This window comes from Mixophyes fleayi, chromosome 9 (assembly GCF_038048845.1).
Source record: "Mixophyes fleayi isolate aMixFle1 chromosome 9, aMixFle1.hap1, whole genome shotgun sequence".
Lineage (NCBI taxonomy): Eukaryota > Metazoa > Chordata > Amphibia > Anura > Limnodynastidae > Mixophyes > Mixophyes fleayi.
Window position 1 is genome coordinate 71,851,603 of NC_134410.1, and position 17,068 is coordinate 71,868,670.

The window sequence follows — 17,068 nt, forward strand, 5'->3', positions numbered from 1 at the left end:
CACAGAACTTACAGATACAATACTCATCAGACAATAGCCCCTCACACTGTCTCTGAGTTCCCGAGCTTGCAGACCTTTTCATAACCCCTGGACTAAGCTTGATAAAGGGTTGCTCTGGGTATTCTAATAACTCCATCTCATCCGTATCACTACCAGAACCTGCCTCTGTCCTCCGTCCTCCTTCACAAAAATCGAGTGTCCTAGAAAAAGTAAAAACAAGGAAAATCCTGGAACAAAAGAAAATCAAAAACCGCCACTCTGGTTCAGGTGTCTTGACTGCAGGCTTTAGGTCTCCCAGAACAGGTTTACGAGTGACAGATCAGTGTTGTCGGGCTCAGCTTTATCTCGCACTTTCTCCGGGTTACTGACTCTCCTACAGTGGGTGGAATGGACCCAAGTGTCTCCCTCTGCAACCTTCAGTGATGTGGCACTGGTCAGCAGCACTTAGTACGGGCCTTCCCAACAGTCTGTTAAACAAGCTGAGCGTAAGAAATTGTGGATCATAACATAGTCCCCAGGTTCAACATCATGACAGTTCGTTTCTGGCATACCAGGTGACAGCATTTTGAGTTTTTGTTGTTGTTGTTTTTGCTGTCTGCTCATTTTGATAAGATATTGTACAGTCACTTCATTATTACACTTTAAGTCATCTTGCGGACTCACGATCAAATGAGGTTGTCGGCCGAACAGTATCTCAAAGGGGGACAGATTAAGAGGAGGTCTAGGAGTGGTTCGGATGCTATGGAGGACTAGTGGCAAAGCTTCAGGCCACGCTAACCCAGTTTCAGCCATTACCTTACCAAGCTTGTTCTTAATAGTACCATTTACTCTTTCCACCTTACCACTGGCTTGTGGTCGGTAAGGGGTGTGAAGTCTGCTACTGATTCCCATGAGCTTACACATATTTTGGAAGATATCACCAGTAAAGTGGGTACCCCTATCACTTTCAATGATTCTAGGGATACCGAACCTACACACAAACTCTTGTACAATTTTCTTTGCAGTGAACACAGCAGTATTAGTGGCTGCCGGATATGCTTCTACCCAACCGGAAAACACATCAATATATACTAACACATACTTTAGATTCCTGCAAGGTGGTAATTGGATATAGTCAATTTGTATTACCTGAAAAGGTCCGTCTGTAGGACGGATGTGGGATGGTTCAGTTGGAATAGTTTTCCCGACATTTTTCCTCAAACAAGTAAGACATGACATTGCCTTTTTACCAGCCTGAGAGGAAAATCCAGGAGCACACCAGTATGCTCTCACCAGTTTGCACATACCTTCTTTACCCAGGTGAGTCAGACCGTGTGCTGCTTCAGCCAGGCTTGGATAGTATGCTCTGGGAGCTACAGGCTTACCTTGTCCATCTCTCCAGAGTCCTGAGGACTCTTGACCACATCCCTTCGCCTTCCAGACCGCCTTTTCCTGCAGGGAACACAAGTCTTGCATTTCAATTAATTTCTGCATGGCTAATGTCTGAAAAATCATCATAGTCTTGGTCGATACAGTCATAAGTTGCCCTGCTGCCCATTTAGCAGCTTCGTCCACCCTGTTATTGCCCAATGACACCGTGTCTTCTTCAGAGGTATGGGCTTTACACTATATGACGGCTACCGTCCTGGGTAACTGTATCGCTGTCAAAAGTCCTTTATATGTGTTGTGAGTGTGCCACTGTCGTGCCTGCTGCTGTCGTAAAGTTTCTAAGACGCCAAAGGGCCCCAAAATCGTGCACTACCCCGAAGATGTACCTAGAGTCAGTATATATATTAGCTGATTTACCTTTTGCCAACTCACAAGCTCTATTTAATGCTACTAGTTCCGCCACCTGGGCTGAGTGAGGTGGGCCAAGGGGTTCAGCTTCTACAACATCCTGATCGTCTACAACAGCATAACCAGTACATAGTTCTCCCGTCTATGTCTGTCTGTCTATGACAACTCCCGTCTGTATAAAACGTAAAATCTACATTTTCTAAGGGGGTGTCACGTATGTCGGGCCTGTCAGTAAAGGTCTGCTTCAGGTATTCCATACAATCATGCGTATCAGTACTCTTGCCAAACTCATCACCACCCAGGGTCTCCTCACCTCCCACCCTTTGTGTCTCTCGAAACACATATGGAAGGTATGTAGCTGGATTTAAGGTGCTACATCGTTTGATAGTGATGTTTGAGGGTGCCATCAGAGCTAGTTCCCATTTTGTGAATCTAGCTGAGGAAACATGTCTGGTTTGAGCTGAGTTTAACAGAGCTGATACAGCATGGGGTGTATAGACAGTTGAATCATGTCCTAATACTACGTCCTCGCTCTTACTTACCAGAAGAGTTGTTGCTGCTACACTTCTGAGAAATGTTGGGAGTGATCTTGCCACAGTGTCCAATTGTGCACTGTAGTATGCTACCGGTCTGCTAGCGTCACCATGTTTCTGTGTGAGGACACCTGCTGCACAACCATCAGCTTCCATACAGTATAGCTCAAAAGGCTTTTCATAATCAGGTATTCCCAATGCAGGTGCTCTAGTCAGACTATCTTTAAGATTAAAGAACGCTTGCTCTGACTCTTCTGTGTGTACGACACGTTCTGGTTTTCAAGAAAGAGACTAGCTCCTGCAATGGTAATGCCAGAATAGAAAAACCTGGGATCCAGGATCTACAATATCCACACATCCCCAGGAAGGTACGAATTTGCTTTTGGCTCTGCGGCAGAGTCATGTGTTGTATGGCCTCAATTCTGTCAGTCGTCAAATGTCTTAGCCCCTTGGTGAGACAATGTCCTAAGTATTTGACCTTAGTCTGACATGGCTGTAACTTGTCCTTTGCCACTTTGTGCCCTTTTTGCAAGCGATGGAGCAACAACAATTTAGTATCATATAAACATGACATAAAAGAATCAGAGCACAACAACAAATCATCCACATATTGAATTAGAACAGACCCATTGCTAGGCTGGAAAGTTCGTAAACAGTCATGTAAGGCTTGAGAGAAAATACTGGGGCTGTCATTGAACTCCTGGGGAAGTCTGGTCCATGTATATTGCACCCTCCGGTAGGAAAATGCAAAAAGGTATTGGCAGTCAGGGTGAAGAGGGACTGAGAAGAAAGCAGAACATAGATCAATGACAGTGAAATGACTAGCAGACGTTGGAATCTGCATGAGGATGACGGCTGGATTGGGCACTACGGGGTATTGGCTCTCAACAACTTTATAAATTCCCATTAAGTCCTGGACTAATCCATAGCCCCTCCCCCCACTCTTCTTTACAGGGAAAATGGGACTATTTGCTGTGCTGGATGTACGAATTAAAATCCCTTGTTGCAACAGCCTCTCAATAACAGGATATACCCCTAGTTCCACTTCTGGTTTTAATGGATACTGTGGGATTTTTGGGGCTATCCTACCACTTTTTAGATTTACCATCACAGGAGCTACGTTTGCCATCAATCCAGTGTCCTGTCCATCTCTGGTGCATAGTGAACCCGGTATTTCCAGCAACATCTCCTTTACTTGAGATGGACTTTGTTCTATAACAGTAGAGTGCAACATCAAATCTTTGAGGGGTGTCTAAAAAAAATCCTGTACCTCATGCACAACCTTGTCTGGTATATCTAGGAATCCACCATATGGGGTACAGTATATGACACATTCCATTTTACATAACAAGTCTCTCCCTAACAAGTTAGTAGGAGACGCTGCAGCCAAGAGAAACGAATGCTTAGTATGCAGAGGCCCAATAGTAACTTCTGTGGGTTTAGTTAAAGGATAATGTAACACTCTTCCCGTTACCCCCATAGCTGGAATAGTTTTACTGGTCACCTGTAGATTGAAAGGAGAGGTTATCACAGATCTGGCCGCCCCTGTATCTACAAGAAAAGTTTGTTTCCTACCAGATATGTCAACTATCATTGTTGGTTCTTCTCTCAGACTCTCAGTTAATCTCACTGGCTGTAGACTACAGGTATGACCTGACCCCTAGCGCTGACAATCGCTTTCCCGCGCAGCATTTGCTGCTATAACATGCGTGGGCAGGTATGAGTCTTCTTGTCTATGTGAATTCCTCCTTGGAGGATATCTTTGTGACCCTCCATTAGGATTGTACCTTCCCTTTCTACAATCTTTCCTCATATGTCCTTCTTCTTTGCAATTATAACATCTCAACATTCTAGGTTTCCTTTCATGTGGGTTATATGCTGGTGGTAGTGTATGTATTCCCTCTAACGCTTGTATACTCACCATCATCAACCTATCACTCTTCTCTTCCCTCTTCCTAAAAATATTTATGTTGTGTTCCACGGCAATCTCTCTAAGAGAATCTACCGTGCTACCCCTCCAACCAGGTGTTGAGGTTTGTCTTTAGGCTTTCCTTTAAACCATCCATCAGTACTGTTACAGCTACTTCCCTATGATGTGGGTTCTCCCTTATATCTGATATCCCAGTAAACTGTGCCATTGATGCAAGAGCTCTAGCAAAATAATCCGCTGCAGTTTCACTATCTTTTTGTTTTATGGTGAAAATCTTACTCCAATTTACTACAACAGGAAAATAGATGGCTAAATGTTTGACAATTTGTTCTATATTCTCTTGATTCACCTCATCTGTCAAGGTATCGTCTTCCGCCAACGAACAATCTTTAATAAATTTTTGTACGTCAGTATTGGGAGGAAGGCATGCCCTCAACACTACACGTCAATCCTTATTGGTTGGTTCCTGTACCTTTCTTAAGTCTTTAACAAATTTCTGACACTTAGCCAACTCTTTTCTAGGATCTGGGAATTCAGTCATAATGGAACGTAATTCTGATCTAGTCTTAGGACAATGCATTGTAACATTTCTTAAAGGAACTACACCATCCTTATCCGCTTTCCCATTGAGAACTGATATTGTGCGGGCAGGATACGTATCCACTGGTTCACTATCTTCAGGATTAACTACTTCAGTACTTTGGATGTTATCTCTCCTAGTGGTCACACTACCCTCACCTATCTCAGCCATTGCCCCCTTTCCATACTTACGCTGAACCTCTAGCATATTAACAGCATGGGCAATGGCTGAAATTACAGTGGGTTCATCCTCTCCTTCAGAAACACTTGCTTTAAACTGACTTAAAACAGGATATAACTTAGCAATTTCCTTTTTTTCATTTTTAATAACGACTGTACTTACACCTCCCGCCACATAGGGTGGCGGGGGCGTGCTTGCGCTGCATTCGCCACGCTTCTCAATGGGTACTTCCGTTGTGTGCGCGCTTTTTGCCACGCCTACTTCGCTGCGCACTCGCTACCCTGCCACGTGTTGCCTTCCATTTGCCACAATTTCAAACAATCATTATGTTGATTTCTCACTTTCGTTGACTTAATCAACCACACTTTATCTTTTACGTTATTCAGTACCTCTGCATTAAAACTCCCTATTGTTGGGAAAGGCCTAACACAATCCTTGGTCATCTTGACCCACGTGTCGCAATACGCAGTTGCGTATGCACCATACTTCTTACACATGAGAAACCTCGCTGAACCAATAGGCCCTTCCTTAGGCAGTACCTCGGCCATCTCTAGCGACTGCTTAGCACCCATGCTGAACAATAGGATTCCAGATATATCACAATATCGTGCCACAAAATAGGGTTCCAGAAATATCACAATATCCTGCCAATAATTTCAACACTCTGCCACCCGCAATCTACCGCTAGAGATATTTTACCGGCCTGTGGACGTATTTGCTACAAGCCACGTCCACTCGCTTCCTCTCGTCATAAACAAGGACCCATAATACAGAAATATCAATGCGGACTAAAGGGTTATCAGCTCCTCGATTACCCCTGACTCTCCAACAAAATCTGCTGAGTTTATTACAGCTGGCAGCATCCGGTAAAGTCAATTACCAGCCTTACCAGCTTAATTCCTCCCCGTGCTCCCAAGTCACGAACACGGCTTTCCTTGCCGCGTGGTCCAATCGCAACGCTTAAAGATACTAGTTATCAGTAAACTATGCGATTACTCTTGGGCGCACGTCGCGAAAACTTGCTCTGTTTCCGCCACCAGTATACCTGCCTTGTATACCTTACGCCAGTTGGGCACCTGCCTCGTCAGACAGCAACTGACACTCTATTCAACAATAGATCACAACCTCAGTGTATTTAAAGTCACCATATCACACACAACATATACCTTTTCTGCGCAGAAAATCAAAGTTCCCAACAATAGTAATAATGTCCCAGAGGTTTTAACAAGTGATTATACTATGCATGTATAACAACTATCAAAACGATTGTTTAACCACGTGGAAAATCTACCGGAAGTTCACATATGCTAGGCAGGAAGCACACATACGCTAAGCAATACAATATATTAAAACGCAATATGACAATAAAAAGAAACAGTTTTCTCTTTTGTCCCTAGATTTCAGTTAGCGCACCTTCAGATTATGCAAAACGGACATTCGGTTTCATAACACAGAGCAAAATTCAGGTTTTGAACACATTGTGTTCTTACCCGTATATGACGCATCTCCACCCTTTGTTGCGGAACCAAAATCGGTTGGTCTTGAGTATCGTCCGGCAACGAAATCTCCGCTGCGAGCCCCCAAATTGTTATGCACATTTGTCGCTATCCAATAACGATTGTCGAATCTCGATTTGTGTTTCCAGGGCACAAATATTTATTCTCAAAAAGTAGCAGAATAATTCAAGCAAAATAATAGTAAGTACAGCCGTTACTTATCGCAGGCGCTCTGGATCCAGTGAACAGTCATTCAGTCCTGAAGTCTGTAGACAAGATGTCTGAACACTAGATGAAAAGCTCCTGCTTATATGCAAACAGAAATACAGTGAAACAATGCAGATGGTATGGTTTGCTTCTATTGGTCCAGGCTTCAGGAAGGTCCAGGGGGTTGCAGATCATAGGCTGGTTCAATCGAAGGAATCCAAAGGTGGGGGTCATCTCTCCAGGGATGTGCTCTGTTTTTCTCGCCAAAACTCCAATTACAACCAGTCCATTAGCATTTTACAGTCAGCATCATATTAAAGGTTTATTCCCTAACATCAATAACTAGAGTATGCAATGTGCGATCTCTTCGCCGAATGCACCGGACAGCTGCTGATGTAAAGAGGATTAATATGATATCAGACATGACACATTTCCTTTAACCTGAACCATATGTATCACTAATATGCATATAGCTTATAATATTACACATAAACACTACTATATTTCGACATAAATAACTATGTGTTGCAACTACGATTAATGTGTACTATTTACAAATGTGTGTGTTGGTGCGAATGTATACAAAAGTGTAGAAACTGTTATTGCCACGTGTTGTGGCTGGATAAGCCCTTCCACGCCGTAGCATGCTCTACGCATAATTTCAGACAAAAACAATCAAGTTTGCTCGATATTAATTGAAATGACTTTATCCAATTTGCTGACTTCGACACAAGCTATCTAAAAACAAACAGGGGCCTGGGTGGGCAGTGAACTTTTCAGAAGGCAAGAGAAAGCAAATGTCACACTTCAATGCAGGAATCACAGCTAAGGATCCCGGAATATGGTGAAACACACAATATTTATTGCAGGATGGTATAAACTGGATGGTGTAGGTATAGAATAAGGATTACAAGGAAATGCAGAAAGCAAATACCAGGAACCCCGCTGATGCAGGTTAACAAGTAGTATGAAGAAATCCAAGGGAACAGGTGAACCAGGAACACAGCAGGGAACGACACAGCAACATACAACAGCAACGACAACAATGACCAGCAAGGTATACAAGGAGTGGCAGGTATAAGTAGAGAGACACCCAGGTGCAAGAGATCATTGATGCAGCAAGTTAACACCTAGTGATGAAAGGGAAGGCATAATAGCAGCACCTCTGATTAATATAGGCACTGCAGATAATACATAAGACCAAAGTCCAAGAGGCAGGAGCTGCCAATGCAACAAGCATATATTGCAGCGGACTGCAGGCAGATACCCCCCCTTCCTTAGGGCGGATTCCAGGTGCCTATATTACCAAACGTGATTAAAACAGTCTGAGTCATAGTCCACTGTAAGGGGCCCAGCATGCAAGTCCTTGTCCAAGGGCGGTAAGGCGATGGAGATTATGCCAGTGGGAAGATAATGCACCACAGACCCTGCTCTCTTCTTTCAACTTTTCTTCTTACGATAATTACTCGGAACAGCAGCCTGTTCCAATTGGGAGGTGCACAGTGGTATCTCTTGGCCTGATGAGATAGGTGGTATTGCCGAATGTATGGAGGCCCCTCAAGATGGCATAGCGGGAGATGTTGCAAACTTGCTGATTATTGCCTCAGTAAAGGATTGCAAGTCCGATAGGATGAGATGGTCCGTCTCAATAAATGGGTTTACCCATTTCAAAGCTTCCCCTCTAAAATGCGCTATTAGAAACAGTAGGGTCATTAACGAGGCTAGGTACGGAGGGAATATGTGAAGCACAAAAAATCAGAAGGGCACTAAATTGGGAAAGGTGCTCTTTAAAGAAAGGTGACAGCTTGGACTTGGCACCCTCGGCAATAGACAGCTCGGACTTGGCACTTTCAGCAAGAGACAGCTCGGACTTGGCACCCTCTGCAAGAGTCGGTTCAGCAAAGGATGGCTCAGACTTGGCCCCCTTGCTAAAGGATGGCTCAGAATTGGCACACTTGGCAGGAGGCTCAGACTGGGTGGACGACTTGGCAGGGGGCACGGACTGGGCGGACAACTTGGCAGCACAGTGAGAAGCCTCAGAGCGGACAGCACAGTGAGAAACCTCAGCGGACAGCACAATGAGAAACCTCAGATTGGACAGCACAGTGAGAAGCTTCAGAGCGGACAGCACAGTGAGCAGCCTCAGAGCGGACAGCACAGTGAGAAGCCTCAGAGCGGGCAGCATAGTGAGAAGCCTCAGAGTGGGCAGCACTATGAGAAGCTCAGAGTGGGCAGCACTGTGAGAAGCCTCAGAGTGGGCAGCACTGTGAGAAGCCTCAGAGCGGGCAGCACTTAGTGTCAACTCAGGCTAAACTGCATCAAGTTGCAACTCAGGCTGATCCGAATTAGGCGGCAACTCGGTCTGAACTGTCAGCACTGTTTCTGGAGGGGACTGGAGGGACAGGACACTCTTTGGAGTGGGCCCTAGAGGAAAAGCCCTCTCAGAAGCATGCTGGAAGGGCAGCGCCCTCTCAGAAGCAGGATGGAGGTGCAGCACACTTTCAGAAGCAGACTGGAGAGGCAGCGCCCGCTCTGAAGCAGGCTGGAGCGGCAGCGCCCTCTCTGAAGCAGGCTGTAGCTCGGGAACAGAGAAAGCGGCTGGCCACTCGGAACTGGAGACAGCGGCTGGTCACTTGGAGCTGGAGACAGTAGCTGGCCACTCGGAGCTGGAGACAGCGGCTAGCTACTCAGGAGCAGAGGCTGGAGGCTCAAGATGGGAGACAACAGCAGGAGACTCAGGCCTGGAAACAGAGGCTGGCACCTCAGAACTGGATGGCATCTTGGAGCTGGAGGCAGAGGATAGCAACATGGAGCTGGAGGCAGAGGATGGCACCTGAAAACAAGCGACAGGGGCTGGCACATTAAGCACAGGCAGCAGAGACTGTCACCTCCGGACTGGGGGCCGGAATTGGCGCCTCCGGACTGGTGGCCGAAACTGGCGCCTCAAGACAGGTGGCTGGAACTGGCAGACTAGGCCTATGTAATTCATCTAATATAATACATTATAATAACAATAATAAATTAGATACAAAACACACAGATATATAATTCCACTATCTGCAATGTGTATTTGGTAATGTCTGAAAAAAACGGAATGGGTTTATCTCTTTAGAGAAGTTTAATATTGGGGAAAACCTGGTGTATGTGCTCTAAAAAAATCGTCTATTCAAAAAACAGTTTGAAGCAATCCTAAAGTGAGTGGCCCAATAGTAAATAAATAACAACCTCTCAAATAAACATACAGACATTAATGACTTATATATCCATAGTTATGCCTATTATCCGCAGCCACTTTTAATCCTGAGATGATCACTTATATACATCTCTCAGACCTCAGGCAATCAATTTGTATCCATATAAATCCTAAGACTTAAGTAGTTCTTATGCTACCTAATTAGTGTATGCATACAAGCCCTCAGACAAACAGATGATGTCCAAGAGATAATTCTTATGCTTCCCACTTTGATAGTAATAGCGCAATAGTACTTATCTGCAGTGAATATCCCCCACTCACAAAGGGACAGATCTCAATTAAATGTAGATCTCCATATCTGCAGTCAACTGAGTACACTCTACAGGGTTTTCACCCGATTATCGTGCCAATTACACAATAAATGACTGTCAGGTCCAATATTGCATTACTGTGTGCACTCCCACGATCATATTTTATTGTACCAAAGCACAACATATTGTTTCATTTGATTTTATAACTGGACTAAAAATCACTATAAACAATGGAACAATGTCAGGCAAATGCTTTAGTGCGGCGGTTCCCAAACTGTGCGCCGCGGCTCCCAGGGGTGCCGCGGCGCTGTCACTGGGGTGCCGCGGGCCAGCCATATAAAATAAAAAGAAGAAAGAACACAGTAACTTACCAATCCGCCGGGCACCGGGACCCAGTAGACTCCTCTCTCCCACAGCAGCTGTCACTGACGTCGATATTCAGTGACAGTTGCTGCGGGAGAGAGGAGGCTGCTGGGTCCCGGCGCCCGGCGGATTGGTAAGTTACTGTGTTCTTTCTTTTTTTTTATATGGCTGGCCCGCGGAAGAGGCGTTAGAGGGATCGAGGCAGAGGAGGGTGACAGCGGGGCAGAGAAGAGGCAGAGGAGGGTGACAGCAGGAGAGTGACAGCGGGGCAGAGGAGAGGCAGAGGAGGATGACAGCAGGAGAGTAACAGCGGGGCAGAGGAGGGTGACAGCAGGAGAGTGACAGCGGGGCAGAGGAGAGGCAGAGGAGGGTGACAGCGGGGCAGAGGAGAGGCAGAGGAGGGTGACAGCAGGAGAGTGACAGCGGGGCAGAGGAGGGTGACAGCGGGGCAGAGGAGAGGCAGAGGAGGGTGACAGCAGGAGAGTGACAGCGGGGCAGAGGAGGGTGACAGCAGGAGAGTGACAGCGGGGCAGAGGAGAGGCAGAGGAGGGTGACAGCAGGAGAGTGACAACGGGGCAGAGAAGAAGCAGAGGAGGCTGACAGCAGGAGAGTGACAGCGGGGCAGAGGAGAGGCAGAGAAGGGTGACAGCAGGAGAGTGACAGCGGGGCAGAGGAGAGACAGAGGAGGGTGACAGCAGGAGAGTGACAGCGGGGCAGAGGAGAGGCAGAGGAGGGTGACAGCAAGAGAGTGACAGCGGGGCAGAGGAGGGTGACAGCAGGAGAGTGACAGCGGGGCAGAAGAGAGGCAGAGGAGGGTGACAGCAGGAGAGTGACAGCGGGGCAGAGGAGAGGCAGAGGAGGGTGACAGCAGGAGACTGACAGTGGGGCAGAGGAGGGTGACAGCAGGAGAGTGACAGCGGGGCAGAGGAGAGTGACAGCGGGGCAGAGGAGGGTGACAGCGGGGCAGAGGAGGGTGACAGCAGGAGAGTGACAGCGGGGCAGAGGAGAGTGACAGCGGGGCAGAGGAGAGTGACAGCGAGGCAAAGGAGAGGCAGAGGAGGGTGACAGCAGGAGAGTGACAGCATGAGAGAGGGCAGAGGAGGGGGAGAGCGTGACAGAGTGCAGAGGAGGGGGACAGCGTGAAAGAGTGCAGAGGAGGGGGGACAGCGTGACAGAGGGCAGAGGAAGGGGGACAGCGTGAGAGAGGGCAGTGTGTCTGGATGCAGAGGGGGCAGTGTGTCTGGATGCAGAGGGGGCAGAGTGTCTGGATGCAGAGGGGGCAGTGTGTCTGGATTAGAGATGGTCACTGACCCCCGTGTTTTGGTTTTGGATTCGGTTTTGGATCTGGATTACCGTCGTGTTTTGGTTTTGGTTTTGGTTTTGCAAAACCGCCATTGCGTGTTTTGGTTTTGGTTTTGGTTTTGTTTGGTTTTGTTTTGCTATTTTTTTGGAAAATCCATGTTTTTGGGCCTAAATTAACCCAATTTAGTGCTCCAACTGTTTTAGAGACAAGTAATCTAATTGTTGAGGTAATAAATCATCCAAAAAAACAGTTTAATTCTTCGTTGGTAGGCCTATTCTACACACAAAACAGATTGTCTTCCTCTCCATCTATGCATATTGGCAATGCAGCCATCGTCTTTGAATGTATATTACACCCTACACTTATAGTTAAATATGTAAAGAAAGGGAAAAAGCCAGTTTGGTTTCTGTCTCTCAAGGCCCCCCTCCACTTGTATAAAATACCAAAAAATTCAGCCATTATAGACTGTACAATATTAATTGACATGGAGAAAGCCAGTTTGGTTTCTGTCTCTCTAGGGCCCCCTCCACTTGTATAAAATACTAAAAAATTCAGCCATTATAGACTGTACAATATAAATTGAAATGGACAAAGGCAGTTTGGTATCTGTCTACATCAGATCCTCTCTCCACTAGGAGTAAAATAGAAAACTATTCAGCCGTTATATAATCTAGAATATAAATAGAAATTGAGAAAGGCAATTTGGTATCTGTCTGCATCATAATCATTAACATCATCATTAGCGCCCTCGTCGCCTACACAAATCTCCCCCTCATCCTCTTCTAATTCCAAAGTGGCATCCTCAATTTGGGTATCACCGGCTACACTCGGGCTATTAAGGCACACATCAGCAGAATGCTTACGATTAGACATCCCACTGTTGGATGGACTCTCCACAGGGATTGTTGTCATTTGTGAATCAGAGCAAATATTCTCCTGTAATGCCTCACTGTTATCTTGCAGCTCGGCTTTGACGCGTAACAGTAGTTGTGCACCAATTGTAGGCTGGGTAACTTTTTGGGATCTGCCACTAATAGCCAAAGGTGAAGGCCTCATTCTCTCTTTGCCACTGCGTGTGTAGAATGGCATGGTTGCAATTTTTTTTTTATCGTCACTTAACTTTTGCTCAGTTACACTTCTTTTTCGCTTCAATACAGTAAATTTTTTTTGGTTTTTGTTTTTTGCACTAATTTGAAAACACTCTGTTGTTTGACATCGCCTTGGCCAGATGACGTACTGGGAACACTGACATCAGGACTGGTGACAGAACCTGGTTGCTCATTCAGATCATATGTGGACTGCTTTGAATCCATTCTGAGCGCAAACCACTGGGGAGTGCTAAAAATTATTTAGTAGATACTGCTGACAGATATGACTTTTGACAGCCAGAAATATTAATGCACAATTAGGGAGGACACCCCAAAAGCACTGAGGTGTGCTACAAATTATTTAGTAGATACTGCTGACAGATATGACTTTTGACAGCCAGAAATATTAATGCACAATTAGGGAGGACACCCCAAAAGCACTGAGGAGTGCTAAAAATTATTTAGTAGATACTGCTGACAGATATGACTTTTGACAGCCAGAAATATTAATGCACAATTAGGGAGGACACCCCAAAAGCACTGAGGAGTGCTAAAAATTATTTAGTAGATACTGCTGACAGATATGACTTTTGACAGCCAGAAATATTTATGCACAATTATGGGGGACACCCCCAAAAGCACTGGGGAGTGCCAAATATGAAGAAAAAATAATAAACCTCTATCCTCCTCTCTGCACTAGCGATTTTGGTTAGAGCAATTGCAAGAACAATATTGTATTCTCTGTCCCTGCTCTAATTAGCCTATGACTACACCCTGCTCTCTCCCTCTGGCGATGGATTGCTGTGGAGGCGTGTATTTATAAAGTTGAAGTATCGCGAGAACCGAGCCACGAGATCCGACGACGTCACAATGACGTTCGGCCTCGATTTGGATTCGGAATGGGCGGGAGAGTACCGAGCTGCTCAGCTCGGTACTCGGATACCCAAAGTTCGGGTGGGTTCGGTTCTCGGAGAACCGGACCCGCCCATCTCTAGTCTGGATGCAGAGGGGGCAGTGTGTCTGGATGCAGAGGGGGCAAAGTGTCTGGATGCAGTGGGGGCATTTTTGCATACAACTAAATAAGTATTTCTGTCCTGACCTAAATACTTATTACAATTTTTTGACCCAACTACTTCTAAAACAGGACTGCTCAATAATTATATTGGAGGGGTGCCTTGAAAAAATTTGGAGACTCTAAAGGGTGCCGCGAACGGCAAAAGTTTGGGAACCACTGCTTTAGTGTGTATGCACTCATGACCAGAAGTGTAGGCAGATCTCTATAGACTTTACAGAGTCACGATCTTTTCAGCCGATGCTTATGACAGATGAAGAGCACAGATGTGAAGGTAGATCGTGTAAAATTGTGTAAGTGTGTACACATGAATCAGCATGCTGATCGGGACTTTCAGTCGTTGGTAAAATTGTTAAAGATATCACATCAGGAGGAATTTTCTGTAGTGTGTACCCAGCTTTATTCTCACTTCAGTCAGTGCAAATGCAGGGAAGCAAGCCTCCAGTTCACAAGAAAGGACTTTATGTGCTGTGGCAAATCTCAAGTTCAAAAGAGAGGACTTTATCTGTGGTGGCTTGATGACTAAAAGAGCCATTTCAGATTGAAAGGCTAAATCAATTTAGTTCGTAGTGGGAAAATGGATGGTGTATCCCGTCAGGTAAGTAACTATAGAGATAGCTGTTTCAAGTTAAGCAGGCAATAACTTTGACATCCGTACGCTGGCATCACCTGACACGTTTCTCTGCTCCTTTCGTCGTCTGTTGCATCAGATGTAAAGATCACATGAGTTCATAGGCACCGTTTATTGGTCTCTTTGCTGTATCAGAGCCAATCATTCCTAGAAAAACAATTAGGTTTCTAAGCAAAGTTCCTGTCTGTCATCTATAACGTGGGCTGAATTTCACGTCTTGTGTTGACAGTTTCTCCACCGGTATAACAGTTCATTTATTGTGATCATGATGCAAACATAGACAGCATAAAATGTAAACATTTTAACTCATACTTTAAATAACAGATCACCAAAAAAAAAATTTAAATCTTCTTTGCTTAACAATGTAGTAATAAATTTATACCTATTATAATTTCTATGAGATGTGTGGCAGATAACAATTACAATTAATAGTTATCAGTGAAATAGAACTTATTAATAAATTATAAAATTAACAACGGTATTATTATACATGTTATACTCATTATTTTCAACACATATTATATTGCTATAAGATGTGTGGTCTATATCCATTCTGTTTAATTATTATGATGGCTTAATTTCACAATTAATTAAATCTATTATCATACAATACATATTATTAAGTTAATATAGTTCTCAACTTATTTAATTGTGTTATTATAGCTTCTATATTTATGCAATTATTTAACCTATTTCTTTTCATCAAACCATTAAATTTATTCCATGTCACTATAATCTATTCCATAAGGGAAATAGGGGTTCTAAATCCTGGGACAGTCCCTGGCAATAAGGGACTGTTTGCAACTTGTTTTATAAACTCTGAAAGGAAAATTCAATATGCACATGTCCACCTACTGTAATAAAGTACATGAACAATATAATGTTACCCTTAGCTTCATGTGGAACTATGCTACAATGTAGAGTAAATACAACTTTTGTTATATGAATTGGATAGCAGGTGTATTGCATTATTATCATACAAAATGTCACATTTCCGATTGCTTTCCTCCAGCTCAAAAGAAGTTTCTGTTTAAAACACTGAATAAATATTGTCATTAGAAAAATTAGTAGAAACTGATTTATTCATAAAATGGATGAAACTGATCACTACCAAGTTTCATTGCTAGTTGGTACTTGTACTGTTATGAGTTAACCATACATGTAATTGTGCCACTATTCCCCAACAGGAACCATTTCTCTTCTTACAAATGCTCCCTTCCTGTTTTCCAATTTTATGCATATTACAATAAACTGGTATGAAATAATTTATATATAGGGGTGTAACACCTTATCGCCAGGCCCAATAACAAGATTTGGGAAGGAAGCTGGTCCAGGAAGCCCCCATTCTGCATGCCAATTTGGGCTTTCAGGTACTCAGGAGTGGGGGACTTCGGTGTCAGCATTATACTGCTGGGCCCAGGAGAAACCACCGCCAACCCCTGCTTGAACCGCCACATACCATCAATGGCTCTATTAAAAGACAGAACTATCTAAGTTGAAGGGGGTTTTTCTGCTATGGGAGAGGCCCTGCTGTGTGCAACATGTGGGGGTTTGAAAGGGGAGGCTTGTTAAGTTGTGTGCTATGCTCCATTAGTGATATTTTTAACCACTCCAACCATTTTAAATAGTGCAATGTAATTTTCCTTTCCTGTTCTTTATTTTTTACAGATACATTAATGATCCCCTCCACCCTGAACAGTGATACTTGTCCCCTGGGTCAATTTCCATGCGGAAATCTGTCACTGTGCTTGCCTCAACTTCTGCACTGCAATGGACATAAGGACTGTGATAATGGTGCTGATGAGGAAAACTGTGGTAAGCCGATAAACCCATATTTCTGAAATACGCATTTCTAAATAATTTTATGATGCTTGTGTGCTATATATTTTAGAACATAGTAATAGGCGCACAGTGCAAAAATATGCAGATCTGTTTGTGTGTTTCTAAAACTTGCACATATTGGGACCGATTCATTAAGGAAAGGAAATAAAAAAATTAGTAACTCTGCACCTTGGCAAAACCATGTTGTATTGGAGGGGGAGGTAAATTTAAAATGTGATGGCAGATTTAAAATTGGGGTAGAGCATGTCCTTGATAAACTTTAAATTTCAGTGTACAAATAAAGATATAAAGTATTTGTATGCTACATGAAAAAACAGCTAATATTTATCTTATGTGCAAAATAAAAAAATAATTTGCACCCTTTGCATTGTAACATGGTTTTGCCCAAGAGAACATTTGCTCATTTTTTGCATGACTTTCCTTGATGAATCAGGCACATAGATTTTGAAAAATGCTCCAAGACAACCTACACACATCACATTTTGTTCAACCATGGTCTGTACAGTCTAAGAGATATTCAGCCACATGGAGAACACTGCATTAGTCATTCAAAGTACATATCA

At 44.1% G+C, this 17,068-nt stretch overlaps 1 protein-coding gene across 1 annotated transcript in view; it reads left to right on the plus strand.

The window, feature by feature from the left end:
• LOC142100749 (relaxin receptor 1-like) overlaps positions 1-17,068 on the plus strand; it is a 356,003-nt gene that overhangs the window by 164,399 nt on the left and 174,536 nt on the right. The window contains exon 2 of the mRNA XM_075184528.1: positions 16,332-16,478. Within this exon, the coding sequence (XP_075040629.1) occupies positions 16,332-16,478 (147 nt within the window). The remainder of the gene's footprint in view (positions 1-16,331; positions 16,479-17,068) is intronic.